Source organism: Mycetomoellerius zeteki, unplaced genomic scaffold (genome assembly GCF_001594055.1).
Source record: "Mycetomoellerius zeteki isolate Tzet28-1 unplaced genomic scaffold, Tzet1.0 scaffold145, whole genome shotgun sequence".
In the NCBI taxonomy this organism is placed as follows: Eukaryota; Metazoa; Arthropoda; class Insecta; order Hymenoptera; family Formicidae; genus Mycetomoellerius; species Mycetomoellerius zeteki.
In genome coordinates this window covers 2,298,641-2,324,225 of record NW_017256393.1, presented here as the reverse complement: position 1 = coordinate 2,324,225, position 25,585 = coordinate 2,298,641, and the positions used below count along the sequence as shown (strand labels likewise).

The 25,585-nt window shown below is 34.7% G+C and overlaps 4 protein-coding genes across 6 annotated transcripts; 2 read left to right on the top strand and 2 right to left on the bottom strand.

The window, feature by feature from the left end:
* Window positions 1-2,366: 2,366 nt before the first annotated feature.
* Pten (phosphatase and tensin-like protein) lies at window positions 2,367-6,977 on the bottom strand. The gene is made up of 9 exons (XM_018462478.1): window positions 6,667-6,977; window positions 5,198-5,736; window positions 4,873-5,089; window positions 4,688-4,787; window positions 4,332-4,610; window positions 4,095-4,240; window positions 3,751-3,914; window positions 3,395-3,676; window positions 2,367-3,035 (listed from the first exon to the last, which is right to left on the bottom strand). Exons 2-9 carry the CDS (start codon window positions 5,372-5,374, stop codon window positions 2,625-2,627), a joined length of 1,776 nt encoding a protein of 591 aa, XP_018317980.1. The 5' UTR covers window positions 5,375-5,736; window positions 6,667-6,977; the 3' UTR covers window positions 2,367-2,624.
* A 3,961-nt stretch (window positions 6,978-10,938) lies between these two features.
* LOC108732081 (ATPase family AAA domain-containing protein 1-B) lies at window positions 10,939-13,004 on the bottom strand. Its single transcript, XM_018462715.1, has 6 exons — window positions 12,808-13,004; window positions 12,447-12,689; window positions 12,180-12,381; window positions 11,740-11,936; window positions 11,493-11,665; window positions 10,939-11,371 (listed from the first exon to the last, which is right to left on the bottom strand). Exons 1-6 carry the CDS (start codon window positions 12,961-12,963, stop codon window positions 11,206-11,208), a joined length of 1,137 nt encoding a protein of 378 aa, XP_018318217.1. The 5' UTR covers window positions 12,964-13,004; the 3' UTR covers window positions 10,939-11,205.
* Window positions 13,005-15,375: 2,371 nt separating this feature from the next.
* Taf2 (TATA-box binding protein associated factor 2) lies at window positions 15,376-21,478 on the top strand. The gene is made up of 18 exons (XM_018462717.1): window positions 15,376-15,460; window positions 15,749-15,965; window positions 16,036-16,252; window positions 16,549-16,787; window positions 16,856-17,077; window positions 17,156-17,369; window positions 17,458-17,709; window positions 17,781-17,989; window positions 18,370-18,609; window positions 18,698-18,947; window positions 19,292-19,432; window positions 19,516-19,706; window positions 19,790-20,001; window positions 20,167-20,386; window positions 20,461-20,614; window positions 20,700-20,864; window positions 20,939-21,112; window positions 21,224-21,478. The coding sequence occupies exons 1-18, from the start codon at window positions 15,415-15,417 to the stop codon at window positions 21,476-21,478; spliced, it is 3,618 nt and encodes a 1,205-aa protein (XP_018318219.1). The 5' UTR covers window positions 15,376-15,414.
* A 1,037-nt stretch (window positions 21,479-22,515) lies between these two features.
* LOC108731968 (transcription factor E2F4) lies at window positions 22,516-25,564 on the top strand. 3 transcript variants are annotated; one of them, XM_018462537.1, is made up of 7 exons: window positions 22,516-22,687; window positions 23,035-23,144; window positions 23,378-23,648; window positions 23,986-24,203; window positions 24,454-24,563; window positions 24,656-24,703; window positions 25,204-25,564. In XM_018462537.1, exons 1-7 carry the CDS (start codon window positions 22,580-22,582, stop codon window positions 25,308-25,310), a joined length of 972 nt encoding a protein of 323 aa, XP_018318039.1. In that variant the 5' UTR covers window positions 22,516-22,579; the 3' UTR covers window positions 25,311-25,564. The 3 variants fall into 3 exon arrangements, with proteins under 3 accessions (XP_018318039.1, XP_018318040.1, XP_018318041.1); XM_018462539.1 differs by lacking the exon at window positions 22,516-22,687 and adding an exon at window positions 22,710-22,885; XM_018462538.1 differs by lacking the exon at window positions 24,656-24,703.
* The last annotated feature ends 21 nt before the right edge of the window (window positions 25,565-25,585 follow it).

Below are 25,585 nucleotides of genomic sequence, written 5' to 3'. Positions count from 1 at the left end.
GTGTGTGTGTGTGTGTGTGTGTGTGTGTGTGTGTGTGTGTGTGTGTGTGTGTGTGTGTGTGTATGTATTCAACCGTCTAATAATTTATCTAATAATTTATGTTTCTTTATATTTTATACATATATTCTACGCAACAACAGTTACGTACATATATCTTAATATATAAGAACGCGTAACCCTCTCTCTATATATAATAAAAAGCAATTACTAACAGAAAGACGATTTTAAATCTACCCTCAGATTTTCCTTTTTCTCTTCTTTTCTTTTATGTTATCTGCCGTATTTCCTCATATAAAGTCCGAGTTCTCGTCTGAGAGTCATTATTACGAACCGAGTATAAAAATCATTATTTAGTAATCAGCAGTATCCGCGGCTTATTTTAATTCCACGACGTATATAAAGGCTGATTTCTACGTATTTGTACTTCCATGTCGTCGATAAACGGATAAACGAAGGTTTCCTCACGTACGTCTGAATCCGTGTGTTTAAAAGAAATCTCAGAAACTTTCGATAAAATATCAGTTTTAACACCGCTTCTTAAAACTGTATTTTACCGTCGTTCTCTCACCGCTTCTTCGTTTCTCTCTATTTTGTGTCCTATTTATAATCGCCCCAACGGCAAATAAATTGTTCCAGAGTTGTAGCACGATTCCTTTGGTGGAATAACTATCTTTCAGACTGTACGCAAAACCCGATGCATTTTTGTCACATTAAATAAATGTAGTTACATTTATAAATCTTTCTATCGTTTCTTTCGACGTCTTCATATATATCTTCATACACATATATACAAATACATACATATATATGTATGTATATATGCATGCATGCATGCATTTATACATGTATGTGTATGTGTTTCCGCGCATGTGTATAAATATGACTGTATGTATGTATATGTGTGTACCATGTAGTTATAATCATAAAACGAATGGTCAATGAACAACGTTATTTTTACAAAATAAAGTGCTTCGACGCGAATAAGATGTGCATGGAGATGCGAGCTCACAAAATTGTTTGTATTTAGAAGATACCAAAAAAATTTCAGATTCACCGCACAGCCTGAACGCGCATATTCTGTGTTTTCCTCCTCTTCCTTTCTATGTATATCCACGTTTTGCGGAAGGCTTGGCTTAAACTCGCGATTGTTCTCTACGCAATTCGACTTTAATGTGCTCACGGAGTTATTCTAATTTTCCTTTTTTACAGCTTACCGCGAAAGAGAAGTATAGATGAAATTTCAAGCTTTATCTAAAAAAAAAAAAAAAATATATGCCGTCAATTAAATTTAAATGATATAGATATTTTTGCTCTTATTTAAAATAAACATATTAAATAAATATAAAAAAGAAAATAGAATAGAAGGAAATATAATCAATGCAAGTGCAAAGTTGCTTCGTAATTTTACTCGTCAAAAATAGAAAAAATTACATTGTTATTTTTTAAAAACACATTATCGCGTTATAGACACTAATATTGCATATTCTGCGATATTGGTTTATCCGAAAGTTCTGTCAGTAGGAAAAGATCGATTGCGTGCAAATACACGCGCTATTTCAATAAAAATATAGATTGTTAAAAAAAAGAATAAAACCTGCTTCGATTGAACAGAACAATTTTATATATAAATACATTTTAAATTGCAGAATATTATCAGAATTTAATTTGTGCGCGACTCTATATCAACTTTCTTCATTTTTAGTATTCGAGATAACACGAGTTACAATAATTTCTATACTTGAAAGAAGAAAAAACTGGAAAAGAAAGCCGATGGTTCATCGGTACAAAATGGTTTTTTTAACTACCTATCGATATTTGAATTACAAATCAATGTTGATACTAATTTACTTCAATTTTGCTCACTCATGATAATTTTGTCCTATGCTATTTTAAAAATCCCTTTTAACAAGTAAATGCCCATCCCATTTGCCATCGTTTCAACAGCATGAAAAACCTCGGAAAACACGACACAAATGATAGCGATGGCAAAATATGCGTCTTTTCTTTGTGATTGCGTTAGAACTTTATCATGTTGAAGTAACTAAGATTAGGCTGTTGTCGTAAACATTTCGAATGTGCATCTCCTTGTTAAAATCAAATTACGCCGGTACTACTTCTCTCGGTTTCTACGTGGCGAACCAACCAATTTACTCAAATTTACTCAAACGATTTACTTGAGACTCTTGATGCACATTCACAATAACTACTTCGTTAGCATTATACATAGCGAATCGACCAACAGTAATGGTTTAATAGTAATCGGTAAGACATGAATCGTCAATACAAAAAAAAATAAAGCTCATGGTCCCACGACAAAGAAAAAGTAAAAAAGAGAGAGAAAGAGAGAGAGTAGGAGAGAGAGTGCAAAAAGAGAAAGAGAAACGTAACGAGCGGAGGTTACTGCAAAAAAATGTCGTAGAATGGATTTCTCCGGATTCTAGTCATCATTTTGCGCGTACTAAGCCGTCCAATGCGCGTCCACAAAGAAAAAAAAAACCAAAAGAAAAGCAGGACGCACACGTCGCGACTTTGCGAGACACGCGATTTCGTGAAAGCGCGAAACGCGTTACGGTGCGAAACACCACCGACCGTTCTTAAGTACCCCGAAAGCATTTGTTAAGCTACTACGTGTCGAGAGTGGCTGAGCGAGCGAACGGTGCGGAGGAACGTTTCGCGCTCGCACCGGAAACGCCCTGCCTGTTACTGTTCCGGTTCTTATCGCTGCGCGACAGCAGACTCTTGGCAGTCTCCTTGAGACTGCATCGCGGACGGAGACTGCTAACGTGTGTACGGCTACTGCTGTGTGTAAGAGGGTGGTGGTGTTGGTGGTTCACCACCAGGGATGCAGAGGACTCACCGGATTCCCAACCGTCCTCGTCACCGGTAGTGTCACACTCGCTGCTGTCCGCCTCGCTCGACTCGCTCGGCGTCTCCTGACCGCCCATCCCCAGCTGCACACCATCGCCACCTCTGTTCGTCGTCGCTGGCACAGCTGGCGATATGTTCCCGCCCACGCTATGCATAAATAGACTCACCTACAATTAAAAAAGATCACGAATAGTCAACCTGTTGTCAACATTGTATCCTGCGCTTGATAAGATCTTATTATTTGAATTTAAATAGATGTATATTTAATTGCTTTAATACGAAAAGTTTGACTAACAAAACGTTTAATGCTAAATATTTGGAATTGAAACATTGATTGTATACACTGTACATTTGCTCTCAGAATTTGCATGTAAGTGGCTTAAGCCACTTACAGCTACTTCTAGCTGTAAGTGACAAAATATTTAATGCTGAATATTTAACACTAAAATATCCGATATACATTCTACGTTGCTATACTTCTTTTTACTTTCTTTAATTATAATTTGCGAATACGAAAAAAACTAACTTTAAAATCCGGACTGTATAGTTTGTGATTTTTATCCTTGTGTACTTTGTCCAATCCTGACTTATCTATCCGTAAAACGAGAGTGGGCGGCATAGGACCGAGGCTCGCCAATGATCCAGTTCTAGGTTTCGCATGCGACATAACCATCGGTAATTCCATGGCTGTGCCGTCGCAGCTAAATGCCCTCGTCGATCTTTCAACATGTAAATCGCCATTGTCGCATTCGGAATTCGTTTTCTCACGGACGAAAAATGTGTTAAACCAAAAATGAAACATCTTTTCCTGGAAAATGAAGTAAAACACGGTTCATTGATCTCTGTAATGTCAAATAAGTTAATATAAATATTGCAATATACCTTTCTTTTCGTTTTTGGCTTATAATTATAGAACTCCACCCGTATATCTCCCCTTAGAGCGACAGTGTGTTGCAGTGGGATGCATATAGAAGATGTACCTTTTCGAACCTCATAATCATCAGAAAATATCCTGTTATTTGATTCCGAGATTACAAAATGCAGACCTAAAAACATGACATACAGAGAAAAATATAATAAAGTACAAATAAAAAGTTGCACAGAAAAATATTACGAAGTTAAAGAGAGAAAGATACGTTTTATTTCTTGAAAAGTTAGTAAAATAATATAAATTCCCGTTGTTAACGATAATAATCCATACATAACTTTTATATTAGGGTACTTACAGCCTTGACCTCCATTGAAAATAGGAGCCGGATCCAGTTGTATTTTACGCAATAATAATGTGACTGGTTCATAACTGACACCTTCTTGGAGGAGGGTAGCATAATAATCCACATACCTTCTCTGCGATGGTATCGTTACGCCTTTCCTAGATCATAATAAAGTCGAATAAATAAGATAATTCTCAATCATCGAGACATCATTATGCGGTAAATCCTCAAGTCTTCTGTAGTACTTACCTATCGTGAGTCCGTTTAGTTCCATAATAATTAAGGGCTTCCGTGGCAGTGGGAAACTGTTTGCTGTGAAGTAAATAGCAGCACACCATTACACCCGTTCGACCTTTGCCCGCCTTGCAATGAACTGCGGCCACATTGTCCTTATCTTGGGATAACCACGACTGCACGTCCTCGCAGAAAGGCTTAATCTGCTCCAGCTTTGGTGGATTGTGATCATCGAATGCGTAAGTAGCCACTCTCTGCTTGAATTTTTTGCAATCATACGATCTCTCAGAACACCTAAAACATTATCATAATGATATACCAAAGTTATTTGTCGAAAAAGAAACGTTTTAATGTTAAATTTTTCCACTTACAGATTATAAATTTTATAATGGTCTTTATGCTTCGATTCCAATAGTTTAACAACGTCATCAATATGATTTCTATCTTTTATATCTATTGTCATAACAGTCGCTAAGGAATTTATCCAACATCATTGGTTCATTGTATTAAAATACCATGTTTAATGTATATGTGCAAAACAATAATACAAGGATACATGTGAGATCAAGATCAAAACCGTCTTCTGTGAAACGTTTGCGGCGTTTGCTAACCAGCCCCTTTATGGGATTAGTCATCTTCATGTTGCTGATAGTATTGGCCATACTCGGCTGGCTTTGTCTTAACTCTCCTGCTTCGACTTCGATCGAATCACTTTCCGCCACCTCCTCGGGAATCTCTTCTTCTGCCTTTTGATTCTCAAAGGTTCTTTTAACCTGTTGTCGGAATTACAAATAATAGAACAGGGTCATAAATTTAATTATAATTAATTTTAATAGCATGCTACACACATTTGACAAATTAAAATATAAACGCAGGTTCACCTGAGGCTTGTGAGCTTGTGAGGCGTCACATGAGCCCAGTTCTGGTCTTCTTTGTTCCTCCAGACAAACATGGAGAGGAGTTACGGAGGCCGAGATATGCTCAGAGATTTTACTATTCAACCTGCCGCTGGTGGGTCTCCTGCAGGAAAAGCATATACCCATCAATTCCCAGAACATGTGTTCCTCTACTTAGGCATGTTTTTCATCGAGCATGTCCTATTTCTCCACCATGAAGCTCAGTGCTGGTTCTTGATCGGATGCGGATCATTTTATGATGACATATCACCATCACCAGTCTGATGGGATTTCACAGAACACACAACAGTGAAACTCCACAGAAAGCGATGATATAGCCTTTGGGAAGAATCTGTCCACACAATTGCAGTGGCAGATGACGCAAGTAAGAAATGCACACCATACACTCTTTCACAGGCTCCGTAATTGTACAGCTATCACTAAAGACACTGGCCTCCGGATTGCTGCTTGCTGCATTGTCCACCGCGGACTTCCTTATCCGTAGTCCACTCAGATAGACATTCCTGTTCCAAAAATCACAAAGATCACAATCATCATTATCAATCAACTTCGTCAATCAGCAACCAACGGAGAAGAATGAGAGAGAGAGTGTCTTACGGGAGAGAGAGTACTACCTTTACTTGGAAGGAGGTTGAAAGACTCGGTAAATGAACGGAAACATAAAAAAATCACGGAGGTATCGGAGTGGATCGTTCGGGAGTTCACCAAGTATCACCGGCTTACATTCGCGCGCGTTTACGCCGAACGCGGGCCACTGGAGTACGCGACGGGGATGACGAGTCAGCACCGCACGATAGTGCAACGGCGACCGAGAGCGATGCGAATCGTCGCGACTCGATGGCTCCTCGAGTCCGTCGCGCTCTCGCGATCGAGCCGATCGATGCGATGCGATGGGACGCGATGGGATGCGATGCGATGCGATGCGATGCGATGCGATACGAGACGTCGCGTCGCACCTCCGGCGTTCGCTTCGCCGTGCCGCTTATCCAGCCCGGACGACGACGGAGATTCGCGAGGAACCGCAGGCGAGACGGCAACGACGAGACGAACGACGAAGCAGGATTCTAGGTTTTAGGTTAAGTGCGCTCGCACTCTACAAAAGAGAGGCAGGGAGAGGAGCGGTCCTCTCTTCCTCTCGCGCGCGCTCGGCAGCGGCGGCGGCGCGTTCGTTTCTCGCGATTGACGGCGGCGACGGAGGAAGAGGTTTGATAGCGTAGGGTCGCCCGCAGCCTCGTGTACCGTCTAGCGAGCACGTTACCTTTTCCGCAGATAAAAGAGACCGAGGAAGCACGACGACAGACTCGGCGCTGAATCGAAGCTGATTGAAACCGAGCGGCTGACACAACGCTCGCGCTGCTCACTCTTTCTGTTTCTTTCTTTCTCTCTATCTCTCTCTCTCCCTCTCTCTTTTTCCCCTTCCTTCACTCACTCACTCTTTCTCTCTCCCGTTCGGATGGACGGACGACTGATCGCCGTCGTTCTCGCGTTACGTTACCCGGGGACTGTTCCGCGGCGGAACGGCGGTGTATTACCGGCACCTTGCTTCGCGGCAGCGTCGCCGACGGCACGTAGTACGCTCGACACGCGTTGTTAACGTTAACGCCATGACAGCGTGTGCGTGCGTGTGTGTATGTGTGTCTTTTCTCCGCTTTCTCGCCTCTCGACCCCCGCGGGCGGCACACGGTCTCTTCTTCGTTCCGTTCCGTTTCGTTCCGTCCTGTTCCGTCCCGTAATCGCACGCATGCACGCACTACGCACGTACATACGCATATATATATATATATATATATATTTGTGTGTATGTGTTGTATGTATTCTCGCTCGACTCGCTGCCGCGGCCCGTTCTCGTGTTTCTCTTTCGGCGCGCACGCTCCGATCGCGTCACCGCGAACGAATCGTGGGATCTTTCTCAGATCGGTTGGAGGAGCAGGAGGAGCGAGAGACGCACAGAAGAAGCCGAACGCGTCGTTCGCGTACGTCCTCGGACTCCTCGACTCTCCTCATCCTGCCGCCGCGAACGGACTTTGCGTTCTTTATCCAAACTTTGTCACGCTTAGGCCGGTTCCACCGACTAACAATAAGATTAACTTTAATTTCGATTTAACTTATCTCTTCGTAGAATTAGAAAAAGATAAAATGAAAATTAAACCGAGATTATAGTAGGTAAAGATTTAAATTATTAGTAGAATCAGATGGGTCCATTTCTATCAATGTAGATTAACTCTAATCTTAATCTAATTTATTTTTTATCTTTTTCTGATTCTAGCCTAATTTCTATTATATATACGGTGACCTTTATTGTAAAGGACAGTCCTTTATTTTAGGTAGCTGTCCTTTAAATTTGTCCTTTTATTTGTTTCTTCAAAATTCAATTTTGTCCTTTATTTTCCAATATTGTCCTTTACTGTCCTTTATTTTGACATTATGGGAAATTCTTTTCTAACTAACGTTCCAATGTCTATAATATTATATCAATGAGCAAATTTTTTACGGAAAATATCTTACAGTTTTGTGCATATAAATACAATTTGTTTTCGTTAATTGTATTTCTAAATTTTTTTAATTAAATTTATTCAAACTAGAATTGTTTTCATTTTTTTATTATTTCGAACCTTTCAATATTTCAGATCAAAGGTTTGTTCCAATACAGTCGAACCAGTTTCAAACTATCGGAAAACTGCGTATTATATCTCTATTTAATTATACTGTGCAATAAAATGTTATAATGCATAAATTTTTGACAATCACGAACTGGTTTAAAAATATGTAGGGACAAAGCCCTAAAATTTTCAAATTTGTCTTTTATTTTCATTAAGAAAATATGGTCACCGTAATTATGTACATAGATTAATTTTATAATCCAAATTATTTGTTTTATATTTTGCAGTTAGTTTCACGAACTAATATCAGAATTTTTTTTAATGCGATATTGACTTATTTGGGTTGATTATTTGACTAATACTTTTAATAGATACGTTATTGTACATACAACTAAAAACATCCTTAAAAAAATAAGATAATCATTTTGTTACGAATTGTATCCCTTGCTAGAATAAAAGTATCAGAAAAGAATATCAGATCAATGTCCCAGGTAGAACACGGAGTCATAATTAAGTCATAATGGTATCACAGGACGTCATCATGATGTCATTTGATACCAAAAAATTGACTTATAAGTGACGAATGAGGTCATGATATCCTCATGACTTCTGTGTTCTACTTGGGGTGGGCTTCAATATCTTCCAGATAATAGAAAATTTAAAGGTTCGAAGCTTCGATGAAATATCATTTCACGCCCCGCTGTGATCCTTTGAGTGCGATATGTGGTGATACAAGTCAATAAAAGTGTTGTTCTGTCTTTATTGCTTATTGAATACCAAGAAAGATAGAATAATAATGTTTATGTTGACTTGTGTCACTAAATAGAAAGCACTCACTGATGGCTATATTAATACGGTCGCGTTTATCTAAAAGAAACTTAAACGATTCTTTTCTTTCTAAAATTGGTAATCATCTCTTTTTGGGACACGGTACCATCTGGCTTTTCTCGTCTTTTTCTACCTAAACGTAGTGCTAAATGGTTATGTTTCAAAATTTACTGTCAGTCCGAAAATTTATAGTTTATGTTACGTGCATTATAGATGTTCAGCATTAACAGTAAATTTTGAAACACAGCCTTCTATTTAAAACGAATCATTTATTTACTCAGTTTTTCCTTCAAGATGCGTTCGACTTGGGCGCTCACGCTCTGTAACTAAATTCAATCAGATTTCTACTGCAAATCTATAGTCATCCGTAACTCTATCTGAAATTTGTTACTTTTTTGTTATAAAAAATTGGTAGTGTACTTAAAATCTGTCTCTATAGTTCAGACCCGAGAGTGAACGAAAATTGATTTTCTTCTCTCTCTTCGTTTCTAGAGCGTACGATTCGCGCGATTGTGGAAAACATTTCTTTCCTTTTTCTTTCTCATCTTTTCTTTCATTTTTTCTTCTCTCTAAAAATGAAAGACCTGTTTCAGTTACATCTCTTATACATCTAATATCTTTATCCTTTTTCTTGTTTTCCATACCTTGCTTTTATTTTTAATGCAGAAAATGTGAGAGAATTTACTATTTCCTTTATTTCCGAACTAAATCGGATTTCTTACTTTATCCAATTCTGAGAATCGAAGAAAAGAAAGAAATATCCGTATCACTTTTTTTCAGAAAACACGCGCGGAGGCTTTGTCCTCTGAACATCTTCCTATAATTCTCTTCAGCCTCTTTATATTTATTTCCTTTTTACATTTTCTAACGCTATCTCTAGTGTTGGGTAATGTAATACAAAATATTTATATATATATATTTTTTTTTAAACTGTGCATATTTTATTTAGTTCTCGAAAAATTTAATATTTAGGACATTAATATCTTGAAACTTTATTTTTAAACAGTTTATTTCTTAGCATAACATACATGCATTATATTTTTCTTAATTGTGCGTGACCTGACATAATTTTAGATAGTTTTACATTTTTGCAAGTGTTTCTTGGATTTATATATTATTTATTTTTTCTGTTTTTCTCTCTTTACATACATTTTTTTATAATCTTCCTAAAACAGTTCTTACCTTGAAGTAGCAATATTTACTAGGTTTGTGTGAATATCGAGTTAAATCTGAAATTTTTTCATATCTTATCGACATTTATATTACAAGATGTATATCTATTTTATATATCTTTCTTTACATATATTTACAAGTGTGGAATTAAATAGTATATAAGCATTGCTGAAGTTAACTGTATATAGAATTTAGATTTCACTTGTTAAAGATTACTGTTGATTTCATTTTGAGATTGGAAGGCAAAGTAAAAAAAATATATTACATTGAAGCGTTATTATATCTATCATAAAACTATAATGTGTAAGAGAATTTTTGGTATTTTTATCAGTAAACATAATTTGTGTGTAATATATATTTATAAAAAATTCTTAATTTTTTTGTAAAATAATGATATTAACTTATGTACTTACGTAATTAAATAGTATAAACGTAAGCAATAATTTAAATGGTATGTGCAAAATTATGGTGCCTTCTTACATTTTACAGTTCCAGTTACATAAAGAAATGCTTGAAAATAGGACTCAAAATTCAATTAATTTGTTACATAACAAAATAGACAAAAATGCATATTTGTGTGTATGTGCTTTTTAAAAGACATAATATATATAATAACACGTGTAAAAGCGTATTATATGTAAAAATCTCATATCGTAGTATTAAATCTTGACATAATTAATCGGAGCTTGTCCTAAAATTTTCAAATTAATATAATTTTTGTATCGCTATTAACAATTAACAATCGAAAGTTACTCTTTTTCACTTTTGCACAATTCTGTTATACATTTTATCACATACACAAATTTTGGACATGCATGTCTACTAGCTTTAATTATATTTATATCTTAACTGTATACATATATTATAAAAAGAAATTATATTTCAAATTATTTATTCTTTTAATTTTGAAGAAACAAAAATATCATTTATCTATATTGTCTATAGACTTACAAATTACATCCTATATTTTCTATAAAAGGAATTAAATAAGAGAAAATAAAAATTTTAACATAATAAAATGACGCTCTTGTCATTCGTTGTCACCATAGGTACAACGTATCCAGAAGAAAATTCCTTTATACCTTATTATAAAATTTTTCCCTTTCTACAACTTTTACTTTTACTATGGAATTATAAACACTTCGCTCGATGATTCTATTTTCGCTATTTCAACATCTTAATACTTTCATAAAAATTTTTAAACGTTCACGACAAGAAAACCACTTCCAACAGTATCGAAGTATTATATGCAGTTTCATGACGAAGCGGAATATCACTGTCATCGTTGTGGTAACATCTATCTAACACACGAAGAACTGTCAAAAAGAAACCAGTCACAGACAGCGACTGACAAAGGATAAAGTTCTTTCCTTAATCTAGATCCAGCTGTCTCGTGCTGAGCGTTCCCGTGTGTAGTTTCGACGTTCTCATCTTTCTGAATGATTTGAGTAAATCCTCCATCGTGATGGGACGCACGGTATCATGGAATTCTTCGTCGTATTCGTCGTCTGTATTATTCTCATATTTAAGTCCGTCGCTGCAAATTGAATAACATTATAAAAACTGATAGAATGTGACTTCAATTTTTGGAATTCGCACAATTCTGGACATAATGCAATATTCGATTTTTTTTCTATGAAATATTTAAATATACGTACTGCGTGTATAAGTAATCTCTAATACGATATATAGATGCGTTTCGACAAAGTTCTTGTAAATCAGATCCAGAGAAGCCTTCTGTATGCTTCGCTAATGTTGCAATTTCTACATTGTCTGCAGTTGGCTCATTTTTCAGTATCAATTGCAAAACTTTTAATCGCTGCTGTTCATTCTGAAACCGATATATATTGACATTATATTCCATAATTATGTTTTAATAATTATACAAAATTTAAATATCCTTACCGGCAATCCAATATGAAAAGTTGCCGGCATACGACGTAGAATTGCTTTATCTAAATCCTGTGGTCTATTAGTAGCTCCCATTATAATCACGGTACAATCAGGATCAGTTATCAAACCATCCCACAATGACATAAATTGAGCCTTCATCATTGCCGTGGCTTCGTGATCCTGTGAATTACGCGATCTCAAAAACGAATCTGTTAAAGTTAAAAATATATTAAGACAGGACATTTTATCTATTATGCAAATAGATCTATTGTATTAAATATATGCATTAACGCAATTAAAATATCTGCGATAGTAAACCATATTACAAATTATATTAGAATTATATCAAGTAAATACACATTTTTTTTAATAAAATAAAATTTTTGAAGTAATAAAAAATTCTAAAATAATTCCAAATATACATGCATACTTAAAGATAACTATTCTTATACCTATCTCATCAATGAAAATAATACAGGGCTGCAGTTTCACTGCCAATGAAAAAACAGCAGCGGCCAGCTTCTGACTTTCCCCATACCACTTATCAGTCAAGATGCTCACATCTAGATTTATAAAGCGCGTTTTTGCCTCCCGAGCAGTAGCCTTGGCGATCATGGTTTTACCGCAACCTGGCGGACCATATAACAATACTCCCTGAAAGTAACAAGTACAAGGTACATTTAAAATATTGATTTCTCTCTAAGGAATAAATCTAGTACCTTGGGCGCTTGAGTCAGCTGCGAATCTTCAAATAATTCCTTCTTCTGTATAGGCAAGATTACTGTCTCTTTGAGTTCTTGAATAACACTGTCCAGACCGGCAATGCTGCTCCACGATACTTTGATATCACTTGGATCTACCAGATGATTAGCTATTATCATCTCGTAGTCTGTCAGTTGGTCCAAGTCAAAGGATCGTGCATACCTGTCGCTTTCTGCCAATTTACGTAACTGCTCCCGAGCCTAAAAGAATTTATACATAAGATACAAATTATCTGCAGTTAATGTTCTGTTCTGTAAATTGAAGACAATTTGCGACTCTGAAATTTTATTGAAAAATTATATAAGATTGACATTAAACCTTCTTTTTAGCTCTTTGTTTGGTACTTCTAGTAGGATCGAGCTGACTGATAAGCCATCTCATGCCGAAGAAACCGATTGCTGCAACACATGTCAATCTTGCTACCAGCATCAACACCTCTTGTCGTGTGAGACCAGCACTAGCTGCCATGTTCATTGTTCACTAAGACACTCTGCAAAACCCGACACTTTGTTGTACTAAAACATTTAATATGATTATACTAAGTTGCAATTAGTAAGAAAAGACGAATATATTTAAAAAACGCAACAATTACAGGATTATTAAATAACAACTGAGAAGTTGCAAATGAAATAACTTTGAAAAAAAAATGAGCTTATAGCTTAAGGTCTGAAAGAAAAGAGGAAGTTTTGTTAGTGGAACAACGAGAATATTCACAATATTCTCGTTGTCATGTTAGAGAAGAGACATGCAAATTTACGTTTGTTTATGCAACAGCTAAGGTTGCATAAACGTTGTAAGCAATGGTTTACCCGCAATCGTTATCAAATAGTTGCTGATCTACCCCGCGCCGAGGACTATTCCGCTACTCTTGACGACTTAACCTCACCGGGACTCACGATTTCGCTGAGCGAAGAAAGTGGACAGAGATTTGTAGGTTAGAACAGAATGCGTGAAAGGAGGAAATATGCGCGATATGTATATGTATGTAGTACGTTGCGCTTGAAGTCGCTGTTTAAACGAGGAATTTGTTCATCTGCGCTATTGCACTTTCTAAGTTTTTACACTAAAAACAAAATATACTCAAATACTCGAGTAACTGGGATAAAAAGTAGAACATCCGCAGAATAGCGTAAATGAAGCAAAATAAACAGGTAGATTCGGTAAACGAGAATGGACTGAAATTTTATCTATCCGAACGCGAATTTTAAATATCGAAAACTTTTTTTTATTCAATTGGATTCAATTCAAATTCAATTAGATTCATAATAATTGATTTCAATTAGATTCAACTGGATGCAATTGGAAAATAAATTGCATTTTCTATTCAGAATTTTGAATTGAGCTATTCACGATGCACAGAAAAAGTTGATATTATTTTTTAATAAAGGCACAATGAGAGAGAGAGAGAGAAAGAGAAACAATATTTATATGTATAGACATTTATATGACTTCTATTAAGCTCTAACTAAGGTAAAAGGTGACCAACTCCTTAAGAAGACAAAGAGAGAATTAAAAAAATTCAATATTAAATTTTCATAAATTATCCTTTTTTTAATAATTAACAAAACACATAAACAATATATTATTATATTTGTAAATAACTATAATAACACTTAATATATAGATAACATCATATGAGAGCACAATAAAAATTTAATCGTTACGAGAAATTATTTTTTTTTTAAATTGTACTTTTCCAGACAGCACAAAATACTAAAAGATAATGTAAAGAGATCTTTATTAAGTTGTCTTTCCGACAAAGCGAAAAAATGTCTAAAAGATGACGAAAAGACATCTAAATTGTCTTTTCAGTAAGACGAAAAGATGTCTTTTTTAAGTTATCTTCTCGACAAAATTAAAAAATGTCTTATAGACATCCTTCTATCTATATTGTCATTTTCGCAAAACAAAAAGTTAACTAAAAGATATCTTTTCGTATTGCCGAAAAAACAACATGAAAAAGATATCTTTCCGTTATTTTGATACTTTTTATCACTCATTCGCGAACAGTACGCGGGATCACCACCAGACCGACGTGGTGGAGTTTAGTTTCTTGTGTTTGAAAATCTCTCGCGAGTTGTGATTGGCCACTGCTTTTCCGCTTTCTGCTTTTCCGTCAAGGTGTGAACGCGCCCTTAGTGCTCACTGGTACATATTAAAGCTGTTGTACACTGATTTAATTTGAGTATAAAAATGAAATGCAGATATTTCGAATTATGAAATATATATTTTACCTTTCTATCTTTCTTTCTTTTCTCTCCAGGAGGAAAGAAGAGAAAGAAAGATGAACTGGTGTAAAAGTTCAGCCAAAAAGAACAGTCCTATACATACATGTGCTTGCATTTAATGTACCACTGCATGAGTGTACTGCACTGTATCACACTGGCTGTGTTCCAAATTTACTGCCAGCACACAAAATGCTACAGTTTACGTTACGTGCACTATAGATTTTCAGTACTGACTGACAGTTAATTTTGGAACACAGCCACTGTATGTAACTGTAGGTCTGTTCGCGTTGCATGAAATCCCCAAATATTTTTGCACTTAAAATGAGATAGATATATATTTGGCCTTGAAAAGAGAGAAAGCGAAGATGCCGAGTGCCAAAAGTGCAAGCAACGCGAACAGACCTTGTATGTACAGTATCAGGTGTACTGTATCAGGTACTATATACCGCGCACTACTACTTGATATTTGTTTTTTATAATTGAACTAGTATACTTTTGGAACTTTAAAGTGAAAAAATATACATAGTTTTTGATATTTGACGAAAACAAGAAAGAAAAATTCTAACGCAGGAATAAAAAGCAGATCAAAACAGATCTATAATCTATTATTGTAGTGTATTACGGTATGGGGTTCTGTATATTTTCATGTCTTATCTTTTTCTTTGGATATAAAAGTGATATATAAATAAATAGAAACATGAAAAAAGAAAAAACAGGTGATAACAGTCGTCCCTATAAATTAGGTAAGAATAATGCATCTTTGTTTAATAATCGTCTTCTCTAGGTTATGTTTTTGTCATAGGTTTCCAAATTAATTTTTATTAATGTTCATTGGAATTTTACTTGTTTTGTACTATTAATTATAATCATCTAACAGAAGATAATGCATATTACATGTGGGAAATAAAAGAATTGTATTTTTTATAGGTTATGCTTTAGAAGTTAGATTTATATACCAATTTATGTATTAAGTTGTGTTTTTATTTTTATTGACATAATTAATGCATTTCAATACATTTGATATATTACAGCTCATCAAATATTAAGCTTAACGGGAATAAGTTTTCAAAGAAAAAGCATAATTGGTTTTGTCGAGTTGACAGTTATACCTCTGCGAGACACCCTAAGGCTGGTGAAGCTTAATGCTAAACAATGTAGGATATATAGAGTTTGTTTAAATGATACTTATGAAGCGCCTTTCCAATATTTTGATCCATTCTTGGATATCTGTCAAGGAGATAGTAAACAGTAAGCGAATTTCTTTCTGATAGTTTAATAATATATTCAAGATTATTAATAGACTAATTATCAATTATAGACGATCCCTGGAATTTTTCTCTAATATGCACTTGGCTGCAGCTCAGAAAGTTGATCCTGACAACAACGCTGGTGAATTAGTAGTTCAAATACCACCAGATGCAGCACACTTGGTTACAGAAGGCCGAAGCTTAAGGATCAGTATTGAATTTTCCTTGGAACAACCACAAGGAGGTGTGCATTTTGTGGTACCAAATTGCGAAGGAACGCTAGCTGAGGTAAATTTAGTCATAACTAGTGTTCTTTTTTAATTATGAATTCCAAGACTGCAATATCATGTTTTATTTAGAATTTAATCTGATGCAAAGTACATTTTAAAGATTTCTAGATGCTTTTTGTATTCTAGTGATAATATCAATTTTTAAAATCTTTTTATAATGCACTCAATTTCAATAAACATTCTTTATATTAAGCAATTTTAACTTTATATTTCCAAAACTAATTATTCGTAAACTCTATAGTGCAATAATATTTTTTCATAACAATATTATTTTTATATGCTAATCTGTTTTAGAGAGGTGCCCATATGTATACATACAGTTATGAAAATTCATCTAGATTGTGGTTTCCATGTGTGGATAGTTTTGCTGAACCATGTACTTGGAAATTAGAATTTACCGTTGATGATTCAATGACTGCAGTTTCCTGTGGAGATCTAGTCGAGGTGGTCTACACACCTGACATGCGGAGAAAAACATTTCATTACGTACTCAACACTCCTGCATGTGCTCCAAATATTGCACTAGCAGTTGGGTAAATAGAAACAGTTAATAAATAATTTTATGTACAGTATGATAGTGTAAATTCTTTTTTTTTTATAGACCTTTCGAGATTTTTGTGGACCCTTACATGCACGAAGTGACTCATTTCTGCCTACCTCAGCTTTTGTCATCTTTAAAAGTATCTGCAAAATATATGCACGAAGCATTTGAATTTTATGAGGAAACTTTGTCCAATCGATATCCATATTCCTGTTACAAACAGGTCTTTGTTGATGAGATAGACGAAGATATTAACGCCTATGCTACTATGAGTATCTTAAAGTAAAATTGATTTCCTTTATTTTATATACAATTAAGCTCTAGTATTGTACTTGCTTATGATGATTTGTTTATTTACAGTACAAATTTACTACATTCTACTGCAATTATAGATCAAGTATACATTACTAAAAAAGCAATGGCACAAGCAATTGCAGAACAATTTTTCGGATGTTTCATATCTATGCAAAATTGGTCAGATACGTGGCTACCTAAGGGTATTTCCACTTATCTAACAGGACTCTATGCAAAGAAATGCTTTGGAAATAACGAATACAGAGAATGGATTCAATCTGTAAGTACTTATAAGTCATAATATAGCCATATTTACTCTTTTCAGCTTATCAGTTATTAATTGTCTTGATTGATATAATTTTTTTAAGGAATTACAAGAAGTCGTGAAATATGAAGAACAATTCGGTGGTATAATACTAGATCCATCTCAAGCACCAGCACCGTTACCCATTGCAGCTAATACTCCAGCGCCTGCTCCTCGAGCTCCCGATCCTGGATTTTATTTTCCTATTAAAAATTTACATACCATGTCTCCAAAATATATTGAAGTTCTCCGCAAGAAAGCACATCTAATCATGAGAATGCTGGAACATAGAATTGGCCAAGAATTATTACTTCAAGTAAATTTTTTTTTCTCTAAATGCGTAATAGTATTAATTTAACTGTTAATTATATATTTAATTTTTTATAGGTATTTAATAAACAATTGTCTTTAGCGGCTAATGCTGCACAGCAAAAGATTGAGTCTGGCCTGTGGTCGCATATGTTAATTAGTACAAATGTATTTGCTAAAGCTATCTTTACTGTAACAGGGAAAGATATGTCAGTATTTATAGATCAATGGGTGAGAACGGGAGGACATGCAAAATTCAGTCTAAGTTTCGTATTTAATAGAAAAAGGTATTTTTTCATTTGAGTTCATTTAATTGCATTATCTTAGATAGTATCAAAATTAAAATAACATATATATATACACAGGGCGAATGTTAATGCATGTCTGTATCTTTTATTATAGGAAGTAAGTTATTGACTGCAGCTGTGATCATCTAAACAGTGCATAGATGACTGTCGCTTAGACAGCTATCATTATAAACTCAAAAAGAATTCACTTTTTTAAATTCTTTGAATTTATGAAATTTTTCAAATTGAAAAGAAGTCTATGCACCGTTTAGATGATCACAACTGTAGTCGATAATTCACTTCCCATGGTAAAAGGTACAGACATGTATTAACATTCACCCTGTATATACGTAATATGATAATATATACATATGTTATAGAAATACAGTGGAGTTAGAAATTAGGCAAGACACTACACATCAAAGAGGAATTAGAAAATACGTGGGTCCGTTAGTAGTCAATATTCAAGAATTGGATGGTACTTTCAAGCACACATTACAAATTGAAGGTACAATGGCCAGAGCAGATATTACGTGTCACAGTAAAAGTCGTAGAAACAAAAAAAAGAAAATTCCGTTGTGTACTGGTGAAGAAGTTGATATGGATCTTTCTGCTATGGAGTAAGATTGAAAATTTTTTTAATTATAAACTTTGTGTAAAAACCGTAAACATTATGGCCGTTTTATTTAAAAAAAATATTGTTTATAGTGATTCTCCAGTATTATGGATCAGACTTGATCCTGAAATGACAATCATGCGCGCTGTGCAAATTGAGCAACCTGATTATCAATGGCAGTATCAATTGAGACATGAAAGAGACGTCACTGCACAATTAGAAGCGATTGAAGCTTTACAGCATCATTCAACACCTGCCACACGATTAGCACTGACTGATACAATTGAGAATGAACATTGTTACTATAAAGTCAGACTTCGCGCTGCTCATTGCTTGACAAAGGTTAGTCATTATTAAACACCAATGTTTAATTCTTCTTCTTCAAGTGCTATACGCTGTCATCAGTGCATAGGCGCCTCTCTCTCGTATACCTTTGCATGCATATTGATCATACACAAAGTATATGGGAATCTACAGTTTAAACATCGATAGGGAGGTTTCCTGGGCAAGTAGTATACTACTCAGTGGTTTGCTATTACTTTTCGAAAGGAGTTGTACAAGCGTACGAAAATTTTCGGTTCTGCCGGAGATCAAATCCAGGATCTCTGATATAGCAGTGCGCTGTCTACTATACTATCGCTCGCACTTTGTATATTTAATTAAATTTTACAAATATATACATATAGGTAGGAAATGCAATGGTAGCAACTTGGTCAGGTCCACCAGCAATGTTGGCCATATTTAGAAAATTGTTTGGATCTGCGTCGTGCCGGCGGATTATTAAACAGAACAATTTCTCGAATTTTCAACATTATTTTCTACAAAAGGTACGGGTTAATTAACATGTACTTACGTCGCATCAGAATTATTTAGTAGTATCTTTTCTCTGAACTTTTATATATCTGTGCAGACTATACCAGTTGCAATGGCAGGATTACGTAATGCCCATGGTATTTGTCCACCAGAAGTATTAGCCTTTTTAATGGATCTTTTTAAATATAATGATAACAGCAAAAATAGGTATTCCGACAATTATTACAGAGCCGCACTAATCGAAGCTCTTGGTGCAACTGTTACACCGGTTATCAGTGTACAACAAGGGTATAAACATCTGATTTTTTTTATATAAATTATAGATAACAATATGACAAGCAGATAAATAATTTCTTAATGTATCATTACAGAACAGCTATTACAGCAGAATCTCTATCAATCGACACAAAGGCTATTTTAGAAGAAGTCACAAGAAATTTAAACTTAGAGAAATTATTACCCTGTTATAAATATACTGTTAGTGTAGCTTGTCTTAAAGTTATACGTATCCTTCAAAAATTTGGTCATCTTCCAAGCAATCCTCATCTTTTTAGAGCATATGCAGCATATGGACAATTTATAGGTACGCTAGTTTGCTCTAGACTTCGAAAATGATATCAATATTTATAATATTCTTGAGGCTTCCACGGGTGTTTCCTATATGAAAATTATGTGTTTCACGGGTTTTCATATCAATATTTATATTCTGAATTGCTGAAATTTTTTACAATCAATTAACATTTTTTAGACATTCGAATAGCAGCTTTAGAAGCATTAGTGGATTTTACTCGCGTGGACGGCAAATGGGAAGACTTGGAATTCTTATTAGATATGGCGGAAATGGATCCACATCCTGGTATACGTCATAGACTCGTACGATTAATGGTAGAAAATCCACCATTTGAGAGAGCTCATAAACATCGCTTAGATAAACCAGATCTAGTTGACCGTATATGGAATTTAATTAAGTATGACAATTTTTCAATCTTCCTTGTAAATCTTTTTTTTTTCGTATCATTAACATATCTAATTTTATTTATAGCGGCATGCTGTCGCACGATGCAAAGTTGCGTTGCGATTTGGTGGATTTGTACTATTCTTTATATGGTGTGAGAGTCCCATTTTGTCTTCCTATTCCCGAAATCGCGACGATCATGAAGCCTAAGAAAGCTGGTCCACCAAGTCCAGAACGTGAAGTAAGACTTACTTATAATAACGTCTGTTTAGATGATTGTAAAACATTTTTTAATAACAATGTCTAAATCCTGGTATGCTGCTCAGGTAAAAGTTGCACCGGTACAACATGTGAAACACGAATCAATCGAAGAACCAATCGAGAACTTACCTGTTGGTAACAAGAGGAAACTATCTCCCAACAGAGATCCTCCAGTTTCATCAAATCCAGTGGAACATGGTCCAGAACAAAAACGACAAAAAACAAACATTGTATGAAAAATGATTTTATATCCCTTTTCCCTTATTGTTGGATAAATTAAATTTATGGTTTTATATTTTAACAGGATGAACGGGGAATTCCGGTACCTAGTGAAGGAAAAGTAAAATCCGAGTATTACAGCGACAATTCTGCATCACTTCCTGGTATCATGGGAACTCCTGGTCCTGTAGGTTTTGAACCTGGGATGTTTAAAAAAGATTCAGAAGAGCATAAACCGAAAAATGATTCCAGCAACAAGGTAAATGAAGTTTTTCAAAAAGTAGAAAATATCATTGTACATGAATCATTTTCGTGATATTAGAAATGTTAAATATATTAAATTTGTAATGCGCATTCGCTGTTCTTGCAGAACAAAAAGAAAAAGAAGGATAAGAAGAAGCACAAACACAAACATAAGCATAAACATGATCACAAACATAATAAAGATAAAGAGAAAAAAGATAAGGATAAGGATAAAAGTAAAGATAAGGAAAAGGAAAAGGAAAAGGATAAAAGCAAGGACAAGGATTCATCCGCTTTAAAAATTAAAGACGAAACTCTCAGCTCTGCAAGTTCTAGTCAAAGCCCAGAGCCAACTGTCACCAATGAACTTCTGTTTCCTTAGAATAGAAATATTTCATACATTATTGATGAATGCATTTAATTTTATTTCTATCATTGTTAATATTTTATATAACAACTTATAAGTAATTGAGAAGCAATAATATGTAAATTTCTTTATATATACATTAATGCATACGTTTATAAATATTATATATATGTATATATACATAATATTTATAAATATATTTATTTTATAAACATTTTATAAACATATATTACAAATGTATATAATAATAAAAATAACATTAATAAGCGCATCATTAAATAGCATATTTCATTAAATAGATATATAAAACACCAATTGGCACTGCGATACACCGCAGATAATACGCGATAATAAAAATTAAATGATTATTTACAATTTTTTCTAGTTATATAACAATAAATAAATTCGCCTTTGTTAATTAGATATTATTACAAGAGCATATGCGCGTAAATGCAAAAATCCTGCATGAGTAATAAAATTTTTTATTATACTCGAATTTATTTTTTTATTCGCGTGCTCCCATGGGTATATATTTTATCCAGAGCAAGTCTCATCTTTAGAATGAACATATTCGCATTAAAAAAAATACTTCTGGGAAATATCCATGATTATGAATAATTTAATTTGCGGGTTTTGTGCACATAAAACGTCGATAAACGGGTCTCATCTAAAGTGTGGGCCCGTTCAAGTCTTAAGCCTATTCTACAATGTGCTTTTTGCTATTTTTTTGCATCTTATCTTTTTGCTTCTTATCCGAGTTTTTTGTTTTATGTCGCCCGAGATAAAAGTTAACGAACTTCGGCGGAAACAAGAAACACGTAGCAAAAAATACAATTGTCGATAAAACGGTTGTAAAGGAGAAAAAAGCAAAAGGTAAAAAGCAAGAAACAGAAAACAAAGAGCACATTGTAGAACAGGCTTTAGGCCATTAGAGTTTTCTCTAATGTTTCTGACTGCGATTTATCGGATTTGGAATTTTCGTTTAAATCGTTACCAACAGCAGAGACGCGCTCATATTTGAATAGCCGTTAGGCGCTCGATAGGATGGCGTCCGTGGCGTTGCGGCAATTTCGAAGAGACTAGCAAGTTTTGAAAATTTTCGCAACGACCGAGATAATGGCAGATAATCAACAGAGCCGATTCGAGAAGTCGTTGGGATTGCTGACTACTCGTTTCGTGTCTTTGCTCCAGAAAGCGAAGGACGGCGTGCTGGATTTGAAAGTCGTGAGTACTCGGGATTTCGCGATGGCTCCGAAAAAGTTAACCTTACTAGGTTAAGTGATCGCGGCCGTACACGTCATACTTGGGTTGCGGGAATTTTGAAAGAAGTGCGCGGCAAGGGAATCGCGTCCGTACCTCCGGACTTTCCCCGGTTATACGGACATTACCGCCCTTTGCCGCAGAGCCATGGGCCGATGCTTGGTATGCTCGACATACCGATAGCATTACAATGTCGTTAACACGCGATCCTACCTTAACCTATAAGGATTGCGGAACTCTCAGTAGGGCGCCTCTATGATTAATCGAGGCTGCTAATTTACAACACGAATGACAACTCACGAACTTTACAGGCCGCGGACCTTCTGGAGGTACGACAAAAACGGCGCATCTATGACATTACGAACGTCCTTGAGGGTATTGGTCTTATAGAGAAGAAGAGCAAGAACAGCATTCAATGGAAGTAAGTGCCACTCCATTATTTTCTTTCATTTTAAGGAAGATATTTCATTTATCCGTTTTTATCCTATGACAAAGGCTCCAGGACAGAGAGGTTCTTGGATCTCTCTGTTCTATAGCCAATCAACAGGCTTGAAAAATTTGTCATATGATAAAAATGTATAAATATAACCCATTCTAATGGCGCTATCTCGTTCCTGCGACATGCGCTATTACTTTGTGAATGTGTGTTCAAAGGGGTGCAGGACCTGGCTGCAATACACAGGAGGTTGGCGAGAAACTGACAGACCTAAAAGAAGAGATCAGCAAATTAGAGGATCATGAACAGCTATTAGATACCCATACTCGATGGATTCAGCAAAGCATAAAGAATATAAAGGATGATAATATAAATAAGAAATATGCATATATCACATACGAAGACGTTAAAGAGAACTTTGTGGATCAATTTGTACTAGGAATACAGGGTCCTCCAGACTTGGAAATAACAGTACCAAATATCTTGAAGGTATTCAAAAGGATATCTAGAAAATGTTTGTACCACTGTATTGCAATCCTCGGTAGACTAAAGCTTTCAAACTGATTTTATTGCATTATAATTGCAATTTTTGTGAAAAGACATTATCAACCTGGAGGATTAGGCTTATTTTTAACTTATTTATTGTGATATTAGTTTTGGAAGTTTCAGTCTTCTTCAAGAAATGACAAACAACAAATCTGGAAATCAAATCCCTCTGTTGCTTGATTTCTTTAAAGCTGAACTATTCAATATTCCATGTCTAGAAAATATTTGATTATATTAATATATATTTATCTTTCATATTCTTATTTTTTACATTTGATAGACTGTCGTACAAGACGATACAGTGATAAATTATAACATGATTCTGAAAAGTAATTTGGGAGAAATTAAAGTATATATGGTCCAACCTGAGCTAGCTAAAACTTATGATAATAAAGTGTTAGAAATGAGATTACGAGAAGAGATAAAGGGTACAAAGCGCGGAAACGAAGATGAGAAGAAAGAGGAAGTTACTGTTAAACCAAAGAGGAAAGTTGGAAGGTAAGCAGAAATATAAAAAGGACATAAATCTCTGTGTATGCTCTAATCGTGTCAGGAATAATAAAATAATATTCCTGATCTGCACAGAGCAAATAGTATAATTGGCAACTGCCAAATTATTTTGTAAAGGGGATGAATAGTTTTCAAGTTTAATTCTATTCATTTGGTACAAAATGCACACTTTTATATATTGTCTTATTACTCAAGATTATAGTTATATTGGAATACATTTAATTTTTTTTAACATTAGGCCACCAAAAAACAGCATTAAACCAGGTCCGGTAATAACTGATGATGAAGAAGAAGAAGATTCGGAATTAATAGAGGCTAAGATAGTCTTACGTGATGTAAGCACCACAGGTAAATTTATTTTATCTTGATTTCCTTTTATTTATTATATTTATTATAATGTAAAGTTTTTAAGTTATGTTTTTAATTATTTTTAATTATAGATATTGTCCAAAGAGATTTGGAGTTTCTTGATCAATTGTATTCTGACTGTAAGTCGAATCTTGGACAGTTATTCATAGTTTGATTATTTATTCAAAATTGTCTTAAGTACGAGACTGTACGGTCATTTTCTTTGTTGATTGGAATCTTAACCTGTTGTCTGCAATCTTATTTTTATATCTTCTGTCTGCAATCTGAGTCTTTTTGGTTCAGTCTTCTGGTCAAATTTCTTTTACTATTCTAGACTCTCAAAAAATGTAGAAAGGATTATTTTTCAACATCTCTGTTACATTTCTAAATCGATATTACATGATATTCAGGAGAGGGTATCAGACTCTGCTCTCCTTTATTTCGAAGGAATTTGAAAATGAAATTTTGCTTGTGCCAAAAAAAGATCCAGATTATAGACTAAAATTAAGATTATCCATGATCAAACTTGAAGCAATCTTGAATTTAAGAAATCGGATTATAAATATTACCTTCATATTTCTTTCATACGTACCTTAACAGTCAATCATGTATAATATGCTTATATGAATTTCATTTGCAGTTTGCGGACCGTTAATGAGATTAAGTCCACCTCCTGGGGAAAAAGATTACCATTTCAATCTTAGTGAGAACGAAGGTGTTTGTGATTTATTCGACATTACGACATAATGAGTGTTGAGTTGACGTAGCTTTAATATGCGAAATGGAGACTGTGCCAACAGCATGCAAAGTTTATCAGAAGAATCTGATAAAATCATTGAGAAAAATTTGTGCATATAATTTTAGGGAAATTAATGGATCACGATCATTGAGAATATACAGTATTTTTTTATTATTAAAAGTACGGAAAACTAGTACGAGGTATTGTGAAGATATACAACCTGTTCTGACCGCTGTTTATTTGGTACATTACTGAGACTAATTCAAAGTTTTAAAGGCATTTT